Source organism: Calliphora vicina, chromosome 1 (genome assembly GCF_958450345.1).
Source record: "Calliphora vicina chromosome 1, idCalVici1.1, whole genome shotgun sequence".
Lineage (NCBI taxonomy): Eukaryota > Metazoa > Arthropoda > Insecta > Diptera > Calliphoridae > Calliphora > Calliphora vicina.
In genome coordinates, this window is record NC_088780.1 from 34,545,752 (window position 1) to 34,566,954 (window position 21,203).

General features: G+C 31.3%; 1 protein-coding gene across 1 annotated transcript in view; it reads right to left on the reverse strand.

The window, feature by feature from the left end:
• dsx (doublesex) overlaps window positions 1-9,663 on the reverse strand; it is a 399,595-nt gene extending 389,932 nt beyond the window's left edge. The window contains exon 1 of the mRNA XM_065508225.1: window positions 8,414-9,663. Coding sequence (XP_065364297.1) covers window positions 8,414-9,383 — 970 coding nt within the window. The 5' untranslated portion in view covers window positions 9,384-9,663. The remainder of the gene's footprint in view (window positions 1-8,413) is intronic.
• Window positions 9,664-21,203: the final 11,540 nt, after the last annotated feature.

The following is a 21,203-nucleotide window of genomic DNA, read 5'->3' on the forward strand; positions in this document are numbered from 1 at the left end:
TTTGTTGTGTCTTATTTCAGACTTTCTGGTTGAATTTTCCGTTTTGTTGTATTAAATGACTTATAGTAAAATTTCACGGATAATATTTTTGCGGAACATTTTAACCCCTTAAATCCCCGTTTTAATGGTGTTTGTCGCTCTTTTTTAAAAGAGGGACAAAAAAGACCCATGTCTTGGGGATTTAGAGGGTTAACATATTATACAAAAATATTCTTCGTAACATTTTATATAAATTTGCTGAATACATTTTATACCTAAAATGTTCTTTAAAATAAAATTCTTAATAAATGCGAAATTAACCCTATGCTCTCTTTTGTTATGTCTTTTTCTGACTTTCTGGTTAAATTTTCCGTTTTGATGTATTCAGGGACTTATAGTAAAATTTCACGTATAATTTTCTTGCAGAACAGTTTAACCCCTTAAATCCATGTTTTAATGGTGGTTTTTGCACTTTTTTAAAAGAAGGACAAAAAAGACCCATGCCTTGAGGATTTAGGGAGTTAACATATTCTACAAAAAATATCTCCGTAACATTTAAAAAAAAAAATCTTCAATTTAACGAATGACATGTAAATCTGAGGAAATAAATGATTTATTTTATTAAAATTGAATAAATTTCTTCAAGTTTAAAAAAACTTTTTCCGAATGGCTAACAAAATTTATCTTTATAAACCACTATAAATTTTCAAACTTACTTCAGATTTTGCTCAAGGGTGGGCCATTTAAATTTGAATAGGAGGGACATAAATCTGTAACTTTTAAATCCTTAGTCATAGAATCTTCTCGTCGTAGCTATCAATTATCCCTTATAACTTAGGAGATATTCTCATTTCAAAATTAAATTTTCAACATTTTTACCCACCCTACTCCAGTTTTTTGATAACAGCGAGTCCATACATTTCCCGGTTTTCTCCGACTAAAAAAAACGTATATGTCAAACCAAAAAAGAATTGTTTAAAAAACGTGACTGAGTCCAAAGTTATATACATTGGAATTAAAAAAATGCGATTTTTTTCAACTTTTTGGGGAAAAAAGTAATTTTTTTCTTTTTAAATTATCTAAAAAAAATTCTAAGAAGATGTATTAGGAATTTATACTATTTGAAAAGCTGACTTTACATTAGATATTTTAAATGAAAGCAAATTTGAAAATTGTTGATACTGACGGGACCAGATCCATTCAAAAGACGCCTATTTTGTAAAATTCAACTTTAGGGCAAAAATTCTCAAATCGCATAGTCGCTATCTAAATATAGTAACCCATTTCAGATGGCCAAATATTTTCATAATTATTTAGTAAAGGGTTCCGATAACCCCGACCCTGGTATGGAGATTATATCCAAAAAAACTAAAAAATCCCATTTTTGGGATTTTTCAACATATTTTAGGGAAATGCGGGATTCCTGATTAGAAATTTAAAAAATTTGTTTTCATTTTTCCATTTCTAGTAGAAAAATCTATGTATATTACTTTATAATTTCATTAAAAAATATTCATAAATAAAAATTAAATTTCAAGTTGAAAAATATGTATCTTTGCAAAAACTCAATAAAATTTTTTTTGTAAATTTTTTTAAAACCACCCAGAGAAAATTGAAGCGTTGATATATGGAATCGAAGTAGCCATTAAAGAGATTAGAGCCGAAACAGTCGAAAATGTATTGAAAAATTGGGTTGATCGGATGAGGTATTGTTGAGCCAGTCGTGGTAGTCATATGAATTATATTGTGTTATGATCTTAAATGACAAAGTTCAACCTATCCAATAAAACCAGAAATTTGAAAAAATAATTAATACATTTTTTATAGCCGATTCAAATTAAAAAATCTTAAATGCTTTACCCTACAATGATTTTGATGATTTAGAGCAGTAGTTGGCACTCATAGCTCCCAGAAGCCGAAGTTAATCGGTTATTTATCTGAAAACAATACGAATGTCAATGAAGTTCATAACTGTTACATGTTATTATAATCCATGTTCCAAGTTCCATGTTCTTTCTATACCCGACCACTGATTTGGAAGGCAAATTTAATTAAACGAAGCAATTACTAGGAATTTATTTACTGCAATTCAATTCAAATTTACTTCAGATTATTGGTTGTGTATAGCATATGGGTAATTCCTTATCATCGTACGTGACATTTGTACGCCTGTAGAGTGGAATAGATTTTGCAAAAATAAGAGTATCTGAATACTAATTTGGTCTTTATGTTCCATTCAGAGGGTACTATATTTTAAAATAATAAAAAGTTCTTTCGAAATATTATTGTCCAAAATATTGAGCGAAATAAAGGTATATCGTACGTGACATAAAACGGAAGTCATGACGGAAGTCATGTAGAAATATGTGAAAATTTTCGAATCGTGAGAGGCGTTATGATTTCTTTATATTTTCTTACACTAACCGAAATAGTTTTTCTTTATAATCCGTCATATTTAAATAAAAACAATCTTTGGATGATTTTATAATAAATAAAATTTAATATCGTACGTGACATACCGTACCGACAGATTTTTCTCGTATAATAAAACAATATACATACATAGTATATTCTGTATACAAAAACTAAAAAAATTAATAGAAAATATATGTACATTCCGTTTCAATAAACAATTTGACAATAGAAGAAAAAAATAAATCTGAATTCACCCATGAATTTCTGAAACATTTTTTGTTCGGAACAATTTTTTTTTATATGTAGTTTGACTTTCTATTTTTGAGAGAGACTTCAAACTACATATAAAAAAAAATTGTTCCGAACAAAAAATGTTTCAGAAACTCATGGGTGAATTCAGCTTAAGAGTCGAGAAAAATAAGAATTAGAAATAACAAGTTCACGTAGGATTTTCAAAAGAATACGTCTTGAAATAGCCAAATCTACTTGAAATATTTTCCAAGAAGATCCCCTAGAACTTCCGCAAACTAAGTATGTATTATAATGTGTAAATAACCAATTACATTCTCCCCTCAGTTCTAATGTTTAACATGGATTTCATTTGAAATCACAATAACTGTGATTATAAAAGTTACACGCCCTTGTGGCATTAAAAGGGGCGGAGTTTTAATTGCGTATGAATTTAAATATACATATTTTTCTCTGTTTGCTGCTAGCATAAAATTACTGACTTTACGCACTTGTAATGCTTCATTTAATATGTAAACCACAATTAAACGTAATACAGGTAGACAAAACTCCATTAAATTTAATTGAAAATCATAAAAAAGAGAGTGAGTTACAAATAATCAGAAAAAAAAGAGAGACAGAAAAAGAGTGTGTAGTTAGCAGGGATGGCAAAGTTGGTACATTTGTACTTTTTTGTGGTACAATTCGATCTTGAAAAGTAAATAGTACTCATTTCAGATGTTGATGAAAAATGTTAGATGAGTAACAAAAATTCGGTAATTTCAACAATATCAACTTACTATCTGTTGCTAGAACCGAATGAATATAACGAAATCATTCGATCAGCAACAAATTTGGGCATTACAACTGAATTTGAATTTTGCAATTTTAAGAAGAGAAAATATAAATAAATTCCTGAAATATCTAGTGAATTTGTTTAAAAACAATCCCAGCCACGAACCCCTAGTTATGGTACAATTACCGTCGAAAAAGTTCAATTTGTAATGCTAATTTGTACAATTTTTAAATTCCATTTGACTTCTCTGGTGTGTAGATAACATACATCATAAACTAATGAGATTTCGCACATATACACAGACGTGCAACAATCAGTGGTAGGTTAAAAAATATGAAAAACTCAGTAGTTTATGAAAAAAAATAAATAAAATGTAATTATAAGTTGCCACAATAAAATAAAACATAAAATAATATTGCGTTGCATTGCATTGAGTTGAGTTGTGTTGATGATACTGTCATGAGAGGGAAAAATGCAGCAAGTAAAGAAAATAAAAGTGAATTGTAGAGAACATGACAGAACCCATCAATTAAATGAGGAATATAAATTATAGACTTTGCATAGGCACAGATACCCTACAGTCGCTATAAATGAATGGTTACATTGACAGCAGTCATATCCAGTTTCCAAAACAAGTCGCCACTGAGAATACTTGTAATCTTCTAAAACCTTTTAACTCTCAAGACAGGGCCATTATGTAGTCGGTCTTAGGTTTTATTAGGATTCAATGACTATTAGGAATTTAGTATTCTACATTATCTACTACTCATGCATAGACTTTCTAGTACAGATTTCTTAAGACATTCAAAAATTTCGAATAATTAAGATACCGAAATTATCTTAGGTTCTAAATCTATCTTCGGGATTGTCCCTGCAATAAATTCACCACACTCTTCTCCTCATTCTTGTCTTTATAACTTCTCATTTTTTATTGGTCATCATCCTAGGCTTTCTTCGTTGATTTGTCGTTTTTTTTTATTGGAAATTTCCTGGACAGTTTCAATTCAAATTTGCAAGAGAAAAAGGAACAAAGAAAATTGGCGGTACAACCCCAATACTTACGACAGCAAATTCGACTCAAAAATTACAATTTGAGGAACAGTTTCGTAAGATCATCTTTTCTGGAAACTGAGACCTGGAACATGGCATCACGTGATATACAATGTCTTCAAGTGCCTCCGCAAGATCTTACAAATTTCTTGGCCTGTAACAATATCCAACTTTGAGTGGAGGCAAACCAGTAGCCTATTAAAACGGAAATAAGAAACCGGAAATGGAGTTGGATAGGTCACATCATCCGACAACCAACGATGACATTGCCAGGAAATGCTTAGACTGGAACCCAGACTGGAAGCATACGAGTTGAGAGACCAGCTAATACCTATAAGCGACAACTAATATTATAGCTTTCGAGATTGCGGGTGAAGTGGAACGATATTAAGCATCGAGCGGACGATCGAGATCATTGGAACCATACTCCCTCGAGGAATGAGAGGAACATATAAGGCGGGTGAGGCAAAACTTCCCAACCACTTCATTATAAATAGTTTTAACAGGTATTGCTACATGTATTGGAATATATTGCGTTGTCGCGATGGAATATTAAGGTTTCTGCAAATGCTCGCTTCAAACCAATCAGATGGCCTGGCCAGATTTAAGCAACTTATAATAGATTGAACCCTTTTGCTCCCACCAAATACAAATAGATCGTAATGTATCTGTTTTTCATCGCAAGTAATGATACGGTGCAAAAATGATTTTATTTTATAGCGTTCAAGCAAGCAACAGTTCAGACATGCAAAATCGTATTTCAAGGTCTCTCGTCTTCAATTCGTATGGTACCCATTTCCCTGCTTTTGGATAAACGCTGCTGCTCGCAAACGTTTTGAAATTACTGCTGCAGTACCTCCCAATGATTTTTCATGATCTTGTTGAGTTTGACAACAATCTTCATGGAATAATGCTTCCAATTCTTCGTCTTCAAACATTATTGGCTGGCATGGGCGATCTTTGTCTTCCGTACCAAAATCACTACTTCTGAAGCGAACAAACAATCTCTCCAACGTTGAAAACGATCGTCGTGAATCAGCGGCACTTTTTCCAAATTAAAGAAGTAAAGCAAACTTTCCGTATAAGGTAAAACTCTCAGCTGTCAAACTGTGAAATTTGTAGTATTACATGTTTAATTGTTAAACAAAATTTCAAAAATAATGAAAGTTTGACGGACACAGTCCAAAAACTTCGTAGAACTAAATTGAAAAATGTAGGGAGTTTTTAGATTTGGAAATGTCAGTATAATAATTTCGAGAAGTCATGAATTGTAAATTTCAAGCTATCAAAGATTACTTGACACAGTAGTGAAGACTAAGGACCATGTACAGCATGTCCTTAGTCAATCCTTCAATGAGTGAATGCTTCGATCAAAATCATCATCAACGATGAAGCATATTCTAACCAAGAAGCTTTATTTGTCATCCAAATTGGGATTTGACGCAAAACAATTGGCGTGATTTTAGGATTGGAGCATACATCTTGCCAGAAAACATTGTCACTGCTTTTGATATTGCAAAAAATTGGAAAATACTTGGGCATTAGTTTCTTCCACATACATTTATTATTGATTTCATCTGCTTCTGCTATTCAAAAGACGTCTTTCAGATCGCAACAGACAACTACAAATCATAGATCTAGGCATATGAACTTGAAACAGTCGACTGAAAACATATTTCAAAGCATGTCAAAATTAAGAAATGTGATTCAGTTGAATTGACTACTATAGGGTACATTAAATTTATATGCATTTCTTCATATGTGAGATTGAAATCGTATCCAGTATATAGGAACGTTTAGATGCAACCATGTTGTCATGTTGTTCATCAATTGCAATGAATAATTGACATAAGAGATGATTTTGATAAGAATACAATTTTAAAAATCAAGTCAACACCAACCAGGGATTTATTTTAGTTGGATGTAGCTGCAATTGAAAGTGTATTTGTTGTACATTTATTCGTAATAATAATATTTATGTACAAGTTTATTTAATAAAGTACGTTTTGAAGTTTACTTTGGCAGTTTTAATCAAGATTTTGTTAGATATTTTACACATCAGTTGTTTGACGTTTATTGCTGCACAGTGGGGCAGAATCGAAATTTTTTGGAAATAAATCTGGCATTTCTTAACGGCTAGTCCGATCGGGATAAAATTTGAACTGGGCGTAGCCAAGGAGTATTCGAGTTTAAGTTATTAAAATGCTCCAGGGTCGGCGCTATATGGGCTCAAAGTAGGGTACATTCGACATGTAAAATTTTTAAACACGTGCAATTTTTTTGTTTCCCATCCGATTTCAAAGAATTTTATATTTTTGGAAAGCGCTCGGATCTTAAAAAACTATGCTTACGTGTGCTATTTATCTCTTATAATTTCCTAGTTATAGACATTTCAAAATTGAAATTTTAAAATTTTGCCATACCTTGGTCCGCTTTTTTAAAAATATAGGGCGCACTTTTAGACCGAATGGAGTCGAATTTTTTTGTTAGTTAGACAACTAAATTACCAACAACATACAAAAGACTTCAGAGCAATATCGATTACGAATCCAAAAATAACCGATTTTCAATTTAAAAATTCAAAAAATACTATATTTTTGCTGTTTTTTGGACAAAAAGGTGACTTAACTCTTTTTTTATTAAAAGACAACTTTCTTTAAGAAAATATAACAATTTTATGTTTTTCTATAAAGTTTTTTTACGGAGAACATTTTGGTATAAAAACATGTCCTATTTTTCGAACATGTCGGCCCTACACATTTTGGAAATTGACCTATTCTTTATCAAAATTTCAACTTTGGGCCCCAATTCAAATTTTATTCCTATCGGACCAGCCGTTTAGAAATGCCAGATTTATTTCCAAAAAATTTCGATTCTGCCTCACTGTGTACTGCTAGGAGTTGGTGTTGGGTAGAAAGATGAAATAGTTTGTAACGCTACTGAATATACTAGACTTGTATACTGTGCTCTAAGAATTAACGAAGAAGTTAATGACAAAATAATTTGCTTTTATATTTTTTTAAAGGTTTCATGAAGTATATCTGATAAATAGCAAACGTCTAAAATATATTAACAGGGGTTTCCCAAGGCCCTTCCCAATTGAACCAATTTTTTATAACCTTCACCTTCGTGATAAGGGTTTATATAAGTTGTTCATTCCGTTTGTAATTTCCACAATATAATTTTCCGACAGACGTACATGTCTGTCTGAAAAAACCAGGACAACCTCGATTTTTTACCTATTTTTGACCTATATCAGGATTACTAATTCATTAATATAGACAATATGGATACCTAATGATAGATATTTCGAAGACCTTTGCAACGACGCATACCATAGTAAGTTGGACCTTCAATGGGTCAAAATCGGAAAAAATATTTTTTAACCCGAATTTTTTTTTCACCAAAAGTTTTTTTTCGCTAAATATTAAAAAAAATTATGAAATCGAAAATTTTTTTTCCAAAAATGAAAAAAACTACTTTGGAAAAAAAATAAATTTTGTTTACCTAAAAATATTTAAAATTTTGAAGTTAAATTGGTGAAGGATATATAAGATTCGGCACAACCGAATATAGCCTCTTACTTGTTTTATCGAAGTTTTGAATTTAGCATTCTAAAATCTCAAGGCTGGCTTTTTAAAATGGGCAACAGTTTTATGCTGAAATTTCGGATTTAGCCTATTTATTCTAAAATCCCAAACGGTATACAGTTTTCTATACCTTTGTAAGCATTATACGCTCCTCGTTCCAAATATGGTCCCAATGAGCAACAGTTATAAAACTCACAAGACCTTGTATACGCTCAATAATTGTTTGAGTTACGTTTCACAGATTTTAAACCGTTATAAACACTATCATTTAAAATTCAGGGACTTTTTAAAATTCCCAATTTTGGGTTTTTTTGAAAGTTACAAAGGCAAAAATAATATAATATTTCTCACTTACCTATAGACATATCAGCTCCATTTTGGTGATGCTCTGGAATAATCTTACGATTAACTGGCAACGAAGCTGCCCCCGATGTCGACGAAGGCGATGGTGAGGATGAATCACACGAACTATCAACTGACTGAGCAGTGGGGGGCACAGCCGACAAATGTGGATGGGGGTGATGGTGGTGATGATGTTGATTATGTTGATTATTATGCTGATGCTGATCCGGTGAGGGATGATGAGGTGGACCAGCTGTGGAACTTGAAGCCACACTGCTGCTACTAGCCATACCATTAAGGGCAGCCGCATTACGTTCATTACCACCAACACTGCTGCAGACTACACCGCCGCCACCACTGCCGCCATTATTATTTCCACCTCCACCACCAGCACTGGAGCCGCCATTGGCACTGTGATCACTGTGAGGTGGTGAGCGTATTGTTGTTATAGCCGCCGCCGCAGCGGCATGTGCCACATGATGATGATGGTGATGATGAGGCGGTACAACACCCACAACCGCAGCTGCCGCTGTTGCATCCACCAAATGGGGATGATGTTGATGATGGTGATGCAATTGCTCTGTTAGATGATGCTGCAAGTGATGATGATGGTGATAGTGGGCCTTTATTAAAGCTGTGGGTGGATGTACAATTGGCGGCACCTCATTCATCTGCAATATACGCTGTTCATCCTGCTGCTGGGCACGTCTCAGTGCCGTCTGTAGGGCCATGACACGCTGACGATCGGCGGTCAGGCGACACTTCTCACAGTTACAATTGCGAAACTTGCAATAGCGTTTGTGGCCCTTCAATTTGATTTTGAAGCCATGATTGTGGCAACGTGCACAATTCGGCTTGGTTCGTGGGGTGCCAGAGCTGCCGCTGGAGCTGGAAGCACCGCCACAAATGTCATTCTTCGAATCGTGCATGTCCGTGTCGGACATTGTGTCGCTGCTATTCCAGTTGGTGTCCTCAGAAACCATTCAAAATCACTTACGGCAACTGTTGGTTGGAAATGAAATGAAGCAGTGAAACAGCAAACGTCCACACTCCTCAAAAGCAACGTAAAAGGCAACCAACGATCCAAAAAAACAAAAACACGGTTGACACGTTTAATGTGTTGTTTGTTTGTTTTTTTTGGGTTGCACGGGCAACTTATAAATGATGCCAGTAACAACAACGAGATTTTATGGACTAGATAAGATTAAAAAATCTATTACTTTTTGTTGTACAAAGAGTAAAATGTTAAAAAAGGTTTGCTATAACTTGTTTAGTTTTGGTTAATTTTCTTATTCAGGTTTACAAACTTTGCTTCTTTATTTTGGTTTTTTTTATCAAGAACAAATATTTTATTATAATATATTTCTTTTTTTTATAATATCTTAGGCAGTTATGCGGCCTTACTTTTTTGTTTTTAAGGGTCATCCATTGTATTTGTCAATATGTATGATTGATTTTTTTGCTTATTTTAAACACTTGAATTATTTCTTTTAAATTTTTTGTATTTAATTCTATTTTAAAGTTGTTTAAATTTGATTTAGAATTGTAGTTGTTGTATTTTACTCTGAACGCTGTGGTGCAACCTGCTGAAATTACTGAAATTCTATTGTTAAAATTGTAATTTCTTTGTTGCCAAATATTTCATTAAGTTTTGATGCTTTTGATTTAGCAGTTTTCCGAAGTGTTACTGAAATGATAAAGATTGACAAAAGAAATTTATATATTATAAATATTTACGTCATAGTTTACTTAATTTCTAGAATATTTATAGAATAAGAAAACAGAATTGAGGAAAGTCTGTTAAATTTGCTTGGTTAAATGTCTCGACTGTGCCGAATGACCCACCACTAATTGTTGTGTATTATTTTTTTAAAAAACATTTATCTGTAGAAGATCAAAAAGTTACAATAAGTGACGCTATTTGTGAATTCGAACAAATTTTTAATAGAAAAAAAGTACCAGAAATTGTCTTTTTGTGGGTTCTCATTCATTCAGTACCACTTATGCTTATTTTCATGTTTCTAGCTTGATTATTATTGAATATCGAAAGAAGTAGCAATAGCTGAACGAAAAACAAGTAAGAGAGCTATATTCAGCTGTGCCGAATCTTATATACCTTCAAATTATACATAAAAATATTATTTTTTTTAAATATTTTTATTTAAATTTTTTTACTTTTTTTATAAAATATTTTTTCCAATTTTTTTAATTTTTTTTAATTTTTAAAAAACAAATTTTTAGAAAAATAATTTATGACAAACCAAATTTTTTGATGAAAAAAAAATTCGGGTTAAAAAATATTTTTCCCGATTTTGAGCCATTGCAGGTTCAACATACTATTATAGTCTTACATCGTTACAATGGACTTTGAAATATCTATCATTAGATATCCATATTGTCTATATTAATGACTTAGTAATCCAGATATAGATACTAAATAAGGCAAAAATCGAGGTTGTCCCAGTTTTTTGTCCTTATATCTAAGCCATTTATGTTCCGATTTTGTCGATTTTAAATAGCAACCGAGCAGGAAGAATTCCCGACATATTGATGTATGTATCATGTATTTAAGTTATTTGGTGGCTACGGAAAGTTGATTTCAACAGAGTTCCAATAAATTTGAGTTTTTTGATTAGTACATTTTTAAAAAATTTAAAATTTTTGGGTAATTGATTTTTTCTACAAGATTTCAACCCAAATATTATAAAAATACCAAAAAATCAATTTGCTAAAAAATTCGAAAAATTCCCTTTTGTTCTGCGGCTCCTCATGTTCCTTATTTTGACCCAAAAGTCAAATTTTGAAAAATCCCACTTTGACCCATTTAAAGTACCCCAATCGAGTCTAAATGTATGACCGACCACCGCCAACTTTGGAGGGCCGACCTACCCATGCTAGTGGCACACCCCCTTTCATAAAATCACCATTTTTAGTACTTTACATGATGTATGTATTGTGTATAAATTTTGTTTACAGAGCGTATGATAAATATAAATGTGATGTAGGTAATAAATAATATTAATCATGCGCCTATGAGAATCAGCATAGCTTTATTTTTAAGATTTAGTTTAAACTTTAAACCATTGGTAGGCAAAAAGAGGCATTTAATGTATGTGCTCTTTTGGGTAAAAAATAAAATATCCAAAACAACATCAAGAAACTGAATGAATTGTGTGTATTTTTACGCTCTATTACGCTCTTTTGTTCACATTCGGGTTGTTTGACGAAAATCATCGTAACCTGAACAATATGAGCGCCTACCATGGCTTTAAACCAACATAACTTCTGCTCGTAATGAGCGAAATGATTAACACGAATAGTTTTAGCGTGCTTAAGTAGCGGAGTATTCCACAAGTACAAAATGGTGTTCGTGTCATAATAAACAAATTTTAAAAAAATATGCTTCGAAGCTCTGGTTCCGAATTACCGCATTCGATATCGAGTAAAATTAATCTTAATTGGGTTACTTGATATTATTACATTCGATATCGAGCAAGAACTTCGACATCTAAATTATTGTTCGAAACGATAGCTCATTCGATCACGAATCCTATGATTTGGCCCCTGCTTATAAGGCAGTAGCTTAGTTAAATATCATCCGATTTTTAGTTTCTCAGCGGAGTTAGAAAGAAAAAACTGAGGCCTATCAAATGGTATATATGCTATTTAAGTAACCTTGAGAAATCTTAATGTATTTCTCAAGCAAAAACATTTTTTTATTGTATTCGACAACAACTACCTATCAGAAAAATAGTTTATTCTTATTTTCATCTACAACAAATTGATTGTAAATTCTAAATATACATTGAGAAATCTTTAGTTTTACATAAATTTCAAGAAAAACTTCATATCTTTTTTAAATCTTTATTTTAATTCCTAAAATAAAATTTAAGTGGAAAAATCGTCGGCATGTTAGCGAAGTTACAAAAGAAATCGTCAAACTTCAAAAAAAAAATATGTTTTAAAAAGTACCAAACGATTTAAGCCCTTAGCAGTAGTGTTCTAAATAACTGAAAGATTCAGATTTTAAATTTTATCCAAATTGAGTCATTAATTATACCCTTTACCTTCGTGAGAATATTTTTTAACCCCAATTTTTTTCACCAAAAGCTTTTTTTCTCTAAATATTAAAAAAAAATTAAAATTTCAAAATAAAATTTAAAAAAAAATTCGAAAAAAAAAATTTTCCACAAAATTAAAAAACAACTTTAAAAAAAAAAAATTTATTTACCTAAAAATATTTAAAATTTTTCTTTTGAAGTATAATTTGGTGAAGGGTATATAAGATTCGGCACAGCCGAATATAGCTCTCTTACTTGTTTTTAATATTTTTTTGGTAATTTTTGAGGTAAAAAAACAATTATTCAAATAAACTTCAGTATTAATTATAATGGGAGATCGTTTTAAACTGTTTAACGGATTGAGGCCCTATTTACATATTCCTATTCGAGTTCCAAATGACGACATGTTAGTTATTTTTTGTTTATTTGAAAGATATTTGAATTTTACCCTTTTTTGGTACTTTTTGAGGTAATAAAACTATTATTTAAATAAATTTCAGTATCATAGTAGAAGCTCGTAATAAAACATTTACATGTCTATGGCAAATGTCTAGAAAATCTCATTTATAAAAAAAACTGTACCAAAACTGCCAATAATGTTTACCCCTTAAAGGTTTGAATTTACAAAAAGTACCAAATATATAATTGTTTGTTATATTTTTTGATAAGGGAATGACTAAAATGTATTTCTGCGTTTAATGGCTTAAAAGGTTAAAAAAAAAATTAAACAAAATATAGCATTTACCCATTTTCTTGTCAAAATACAGTGAAAAATTACATTGATACAATCAAAAACTTACATATTGCTTCAGTTGTATAAGAAATACAATATTAATCGTTCAGCAATAGAAAGCTTAGTATTGTACAATTATTGCATGTGTAGTTATAAAAAGCTAGCGTTTAATTTCAATTTAAAAATCAAGACATTTAACTTAAATTTTTTTTGAAATTTCAATTGTTTGTTACACTATAAACCATTAGACACACCTCAAAAATTCCACAATGTTGCAAATAATGTGTGCCACCTTAATTCATTCAAACGATTTGCCATTGTTTACTTACTTACAAACATATTTACGACGACAATAGCAATTAGTTTTATTTAAAAATAGCAAGAGAATTATTTAAACAAATAAACTAAATTGTTTAAACAAAACGTGTGCAGTGCCAATACGTAAGATTGTTATACATACTTAGTATTGCTTGGGAACAATTCTAATTAGTTGAATAGTGAGAAACTAAAACGATTTAAATGATTTGTATTTATTAGAACATTTAAAAGATCTAGCAAGTGAGAGTGTTATATTCGGCTGTGACGAATTTTATATACCCACCATCAATATAATTCGGTTACCGATTTTGAGCATTTTGTGCAAAAACTTTACAAACTTTACTCTTCACAATGAATGGCAAGGGTATATATAAATTTGTCATTTCTATATTTTTCATTTGCGACCCCATAAATTCTATTCTGCTTAGTTATAGATAGCGCTGTCGATATAGCCATGGCAGTCTGGGTAACCGGTTTTTTCATCTTAGTAAACTCATTCGGTTTCGTTTTTTTAACTTTTCGGTTTTTTGACAAACCGGTTTTTGAAAGACGGTTAACCGATTTTAATAAAATATATTTGCTAAAGCTCATTCAAACATATTTATGAAAAACTTTGATACCATTTTTAAAAATATTGATTTATTTTATAGAAAATTATAGCATTTGACAATATTTCTTAAAAGATATAAAATAATTGCATAAATATAGAGCCTTAAGAATTCAAAAATGCTAAATTTCCAAAGATTTAGTGACAATTTTTCACACATTTCCTATTAGCGTTAACAAATAAAAATGAGACCTTCATATTAAATAAAAATTTAATATAAACCGGTTAACCGGTTTTTTTGAAGAAAAAAACCGAAACCTTTTAATCGGTTTTTTAAAAGACAATAATCAAAACCGGTTTTTTCATAAACACACTTTTTCGGTTAAACCGGAAACCGGTTTATTAAATTTGCCGGTTTTTTGACACTCTAGTCCATTGGTAGGCAAAAAGAGGCATTTAATTTGTGTGCTTTTTTGGGTACAAAATAAAATATCTACAACAACATCAAGCAACTGAACGAAATGTGTATATTTTTACGCTCTTTTGTTCACATTCGGGTTGTTTGACGAAAATCATCGTAACCTGAACAATATGAACGCCTACCATGGCTCTGTATGTTGAAATCAACTTCCCGTAGACTGGAAATATCTAACATACATGATTCATACATCAGTATATCCGCTACAGTCCCGGTTCGGTTGCTATTTAAAATCGAGAAAATCGACCAAAAAAACTTTACCAAAAAATATTCTAAATAAACTAATATACATAAATAGTTTTTAGGTTTTAACGTGGGAAGACCAAATATAAATAAAATGTCCTAACATTTAATAAATTCTCTTAGATATCCTAGTATGGCCAAAAGGGAAATTGAGAAAACAACCGAAACAGTTTTAACTGCGAATTCACTTGAATGCAGTGATAGTGTAAGTTCTTCAAATTCTCCAAATTCACTCTCACCCTCATGCCCAAAAATTACTGAAAGCCTAAACGAGAAACTAGCCAAGGTCATTATTGTTTCCGGAACACCCTTTTCAATTGTGAATCTCCCACTCTGGGTACAATTTTTCCAGGACTTACAATCCTTATACAAATTACCGAGTAGAAACGTAATTTCGAGTAAATATTTGAATAAACTTTACATGGAAATGCAAACTGACATTAATACACAGTTGAAATCATCGAGGTATTTGCATTTGCAGTGAAATGGCTGCAGCAATATACGCAATGAAGGAGTTATTATTTTTTTAATTTCTAAGCCCGAGATTGTTTTTGTTCGGAGCTTATCAACAGAAAGCAACAGCCACAAGTCTTCATGCCTTTTTTACAACTACTATGTACATTTTTTTATTTTTCTTTATAAAATAAAATAAAAAAAAATCATTCTCTTGCACCATCAAATGTTTATCTGCTCCACATAGTCTTCAAGATAGTTTTTACCCACATGGGTATTTACCCGTTTTTACCCAATTTACCGATTTTACCGGGTATTTACAAATTGGGTTTTTACCCATTCTTCATCTATACTGATCAACAGAGAATATTTGGATGAAATTTCATCTTCCAAGTTCCTTCATTCTAGGGCCTAACGTTACTGCAATAGACAGATGAATTTTATAAGGATCCAGAATATACATACATATATACGTTTATAGGTAAATATTTCAATGTAAGTATTACAAAAGACATAACAAAATCAATATACCCTCCATTTTGTTGGTGTTTGGTATAAAACCAATTCTTGTGTGCTATATATTTAATTTAAAAAAATAATTTTCATAGTTTCCTAAAGCAAAATGCACCTAACCAAATTCATTAAGAAAAATTGTGCGAATATTTGTATTAATTAAATAAAATAAGATAAAAATTTCGCACCGTATCGATAGTTTTCTAATGATTTGAATTAATAGCAAACATTCTTCAAAAATAACTAAAAAAAAATACCTCAAGAGATTTTCTACATTTAAGATATTGTGTAATTATTTAAAAATAAGGAAACATTAGTGGACGTAGACAAGAGCCCAGTTAAGGGGCCAAACACGTTGAAAAATACATCGAAAGTTTCATAAATGTTTGACAGATCCCAGCAGTTATGTAAATAAGTGCATTTGAAAAAGTAATTTTTACTAATATTCCATGCTTCTACACAGAGAAGACAGATTCGTGATAGCAACCGAATTTGTTGCCAATCGAATGATTCGGATGCACACATAGAATTTTTCAGTTCTAACAACAGAAAGTCAGTTGATAAAGAAGAATTTTAGTTGAGGAAACCAAACTTTAGTTACCCCTTACAAAATATTGTAATCACAACTGTAAAATTCATTCACTAGGATAGAATCATTCGATTGGCAACAAATTCAGTTGCTATCATGAATCTGTATTCTCTGTGTACTTGCTGTGCACAGAGAAATCAATTGGTTACTATATATATCACAGGTAATTTAGAATGAAGTCTATCGTCACTTTAGTGCCTCTAAGTAATCTGAGGTGTAGTCGCTTCTTTACCGCACTTTAGAAAATCATTATTTTACCCACCAGTAGCAGTTGGATTTTAGTCTTTGTAATTAATGTAGGGTCAATTGATTTTCACCTAAGATACGCACATGTTAAAATAACTAGTTATTTAGCTAATCACCAGTTCGAGCCACTTAACCAGAACTACTGGTATATGCCAGCAGTAGTAAGCAGTCAATGTATCTGTCTACGATAGTAATTATCACTAATTTCTTATTACATTACTGACTTCAATTTATTTACTTTTGGTTCATTTGTCACTGTTATATTATTTGTATTGCATAGAGAAGTTAACTGGTTACTTTACAAATGCCAGGTAATCTAGAGTAAAGTCAATTACCACTTTAGTGTCTCTAAGTAATGTGGAGTGTAGTCACTTTGTTTTTTTTGTTGCACGACTCTTTAGAAAGCATTTAATTGTCACACCAAAAGTAATCTATTGGACACTTAATTCTCACTAAGTCTTTTTTCGTAATCCGAAGTTTATTCTTTGTAATCTCCATGCTGTGAAATTTCTAAATGGAATTTTATAAACAATAAACAGCTGTTACGAACAAAATTAACTATTGTGAATGAAAAGTACATGGGAATTTCACAATAGCAATTTTCCCTTCGAGGGACACGTCTATTTCATGGGAACAAAATTTCACATGTTATTGCCGATAGTGGAGAATAATTTTAATAATTTGGTAATCTGAGTTGAACCAAAAATGTGTAAAGTTATATTGATACGTATAACCATTAGTTCGGGACAGCCACAAGAACCGCTGGGATGTGACGTCAGACGTAGACATGTATTTTTAAAAATTAATCTCAAACACAAAGACAAATAATAATTTACGACTTGAGTATCATTTACATCTTGGGAAATTAATATTTTCAATGTGCTAATTTGTTTCTTAAACAATATCCAAACAGCTATATCCGATAAAAGGGTATAATTACAACTAAATCCGATAAAAAGTTATAATTTCAGCACAAATCTGTAATTAATTTAATAAATACTTATTAATTTTTAATAATTATTAATTAGAAACAGTAAAATTAAATGTAAAATGAAGCATATGATACTAATTAGGTAACAAATTGAGCACAAAGTTGTGAGCAAAAATGAACCCAATAGGAAATGACAACAAATTAAACAAATATCATAAGAAGTCCTAAAGAGATAATCTATTAGATTAAATTGGATATCCATTATTTTGATATCAATAAAATATGTGATCGAAAAAGCAGTCATCGGGCTTTTTCGTGCACCTCTTCGTTTTAAAGGAGTGTCCAGAACTTTATACTGTGGCGGGTTTATTGAACTGCATATTTGTCAGCAATAATTGTTTTCGCATTTCAACCCATTACTTTGTAATGTGTACCTGTACTGAGAAGTATTTCCTACCTCAATTCATTTACACTTAAAAATAAATCTTATTATTTCATACACTGCTACACATTATGATTACAAATAGAATAAAACTTTGAATTTGAATTGTTTTTCATTATCTTTTTTTATATTCATTTACATATAAATTTGTAACGTCTGTTTGTGTCGTATTAAATTGAACGAACCACAAGATAAAATAAAATGTTTATAAATTCTTAAATGTTTGAGTACTTTTTGATAAATATATATATTTATTTTTTTGTGAGTGCGCAATATTATGTCGATTGTTGCCAAGTTAGGTCAGAGTGGCCAGATGAGGTAGGAGTGTAGTTCTCGATCGATATTGCTCATTATTTGTTATTAATGTCGTTCTCGAACCTTTGAGAATGACAATGAAATAAACTGAACGACGCACAGTGGCGCCATTTGAGTTTTTTCGTTGCAAAAATCATAACTTTTGAACCAAATGAGATAATCCAAAAATTTAAAAGGACTATGATATATAATTGATTAGCCTATGAAATGAGTGTTTGAAAATGGTTCTACACAATTCAGGTGCCTACTTATGGGTTTGTGGAAATTTGTGGAAAAATCTATTTTATGGGAAGTAAAATAAAGTATTTTTTAAAATTGTTGATTTTTTATGTTTCTTTTTAAAGGCTTTTATGATTTAAAATTATTCCAAAAAAGATTAAAAAATACTTTTTTCGGAAAAATTTTTTTTTGGTTGGTTGTCATTTTTGGAAACATGTCTTTTTTCAAAATTTTACGTCTAGCAAAAAATGGGACAAGAACAGGCAGCTGGAGAATATTGCATTAGGTAAAGAAATAATCAAAGAACTTATTTTGAATATATGGCAAATATAGAAAATGATAGTTTTTTTATTTTCCATCAAAGTTGAGAAATATTGAAAAAATGGTTAGTTGGTAAATATTGATTAACCTTGACAAATAAAAAGCAAACAGTACAATTTTTTTATTCTTTTCCTAATAAATAGATCTATCTATCAATAGAATGAAAAATAATGACGATCCGTTATATAGTTTTCGATATATTATATCTGATTTTATAAATGGTCTGTTTTTTTGAAAACTGAAAATCAGTCAACTTTGAAGGACTATATTCAAGGTTTATTCAATATTTTTTAGGGGCACATGAAATTTTTGATTTTTACAACCTTACTTGTTCTACGGGCGCCACTGTGCGACTTGTGAACGTTTATAGAATCATTTGCTTTAGTCGTACTGCTTTGGTCTGGCGGGTGTTTATAGCCCTGATATAAACAGCGCTAGAATACAGGGATTAGTCGAATGGAGGAATATGTTCCAAAGCGTTAAACGGCAACTACCTTGTAAAGCCCAGACAAGGAAGACCGCAACTGCGGTAAAAAGATCAAGTAAAAGCACTCAAGTTAATCGAAAGATCAAGTCAAGTTGTAGATTGTACACAGAGAAAACAGATTCGTAATAGCAACCGAATTTGTTGCCAATCGAATGATTCGGTTGCACACATAGAATTTTTCAGTTCTAAAGGTACGTTCACACATGTCAAATATTTACTCAAAAAAGCGTAACCACTTTTTATAGCACAAATTTATTTGACGTGTTTACTCTTACAAGTGTTTTGTAAGATCAAACAGCATCAAATAAAATAAGACTAAATATTAGTTTTGAATTGTCTTAAGTAAAAAAAGTTTTTGAAAATAAATAAAAAAATTGAAATATGTTTTATTTAGTGGTTACGTCTTGTTCGTCAAATATTTGCCATGTGTGACCCTACCTTAACAACAGAAAGTCAGTTGATAAAGAAGAACTTCAGTTGAGGCAACCAAACTTTAGTTGCCACTTCCAAAATATTGTAGCCACAACTGTAAAATTCGGTCACTAAGACAGAATCATTCGATTGGCAACAAATTCGGTTGCTATCACGAATCTGTTTTTTCTGTGTAGCCAACGAAAGTATAAGTAAATACTGGGCAATCGTTATCGTAGTTAAACCATTATTTATATTTACGAAAATAAGCAGGATACACTACCAGCCCAATTATGAATAAAAATTCCCCGGGAGTTTTTCCCCTTTTCTCATCTTTCCTATTCAAATTCAATGGGACAAAACTCCCGCGGAATTTTTTATTCATAATTGGGCTGTACATGAAATATTTCGTATTGAAGTTTACACATATAGATCAGACATTTTGTGGTTTTGAAGTATAGATACTTCATTCTCGAATGCATCTAATATTTATACCCTACGCCATCATAGTGGGGAGAGTATAATACGTTTGTGCAGAAGTTTGTAACGCCCAAAAATATTAGTCTCCTCAAGGTATACCGATCGACTCAGAATCACTTTTTGAGTAGATTAAACGATGTCTGTCCGTCCGTCTGGCTGGCTGTCAAAGTACTGGTCGCAATTTTGAATATATTTCGATTAAATTTAGCACCTTACAATTATTTCGGCTCAAGGACGAAGTCTATTGAAATTGGCCGGAATCGGTTCATTACTTCACCTAGCCCCCATACAAATGTCCTCTCGAAATTGAACTTTATCCGTGATAAATGTTTAATTCATATAGGTATCTACACAAATTTCGCTCCAAATAAGTTTTATATATACGAAAATCATGTCACCTTATTTTAAGATGATCGGTCCATAACACTAGTTTACAAATCAAACATTTTTGTTTGCTCATGGAATGAAACTTATATTTTTGAGAAGAGCTACGGACGCTAGTTAATTGAACATTTTTTGTTTCCCACCTATACGTCAAAATTTTGAGATATATGGGTTTTTATTTTTCACCTGCCCTGAGTACTACTAATGCATACTGTAGTGTACCTAATTGTGGTAATTAAGTATTTACATCGTTTTTGGGTACTCAACACTCTGGAGAAGCTACCAGATACTTTCAGAGTTGTATTATTTGGACAAATTCCAACAAAAATTAAAGAGAAAAAAATAAATACTGTTTAAAAGGACATCTTTCCTGTAGATAAACGTTAATAAATCGCTATTAAGTACAAAACTCTAAAGTAAAAACTATTTTAAAATGTCTTATAGAAAATGTAAAATAAACCCATACCATTTTTGTTTTATTTGCGGAAAAATTGTTCAGTCAAATCGAGGTTTTCTTATAACACAAACACTGCAAAATGCTTATTTACATTAAAAAATTTCGTAAAAGCTTTAGATAAGACAAAACCAGCATTTCAATATTTATGCAGCGTGTTCCCGAGTCTTTCTTAGGC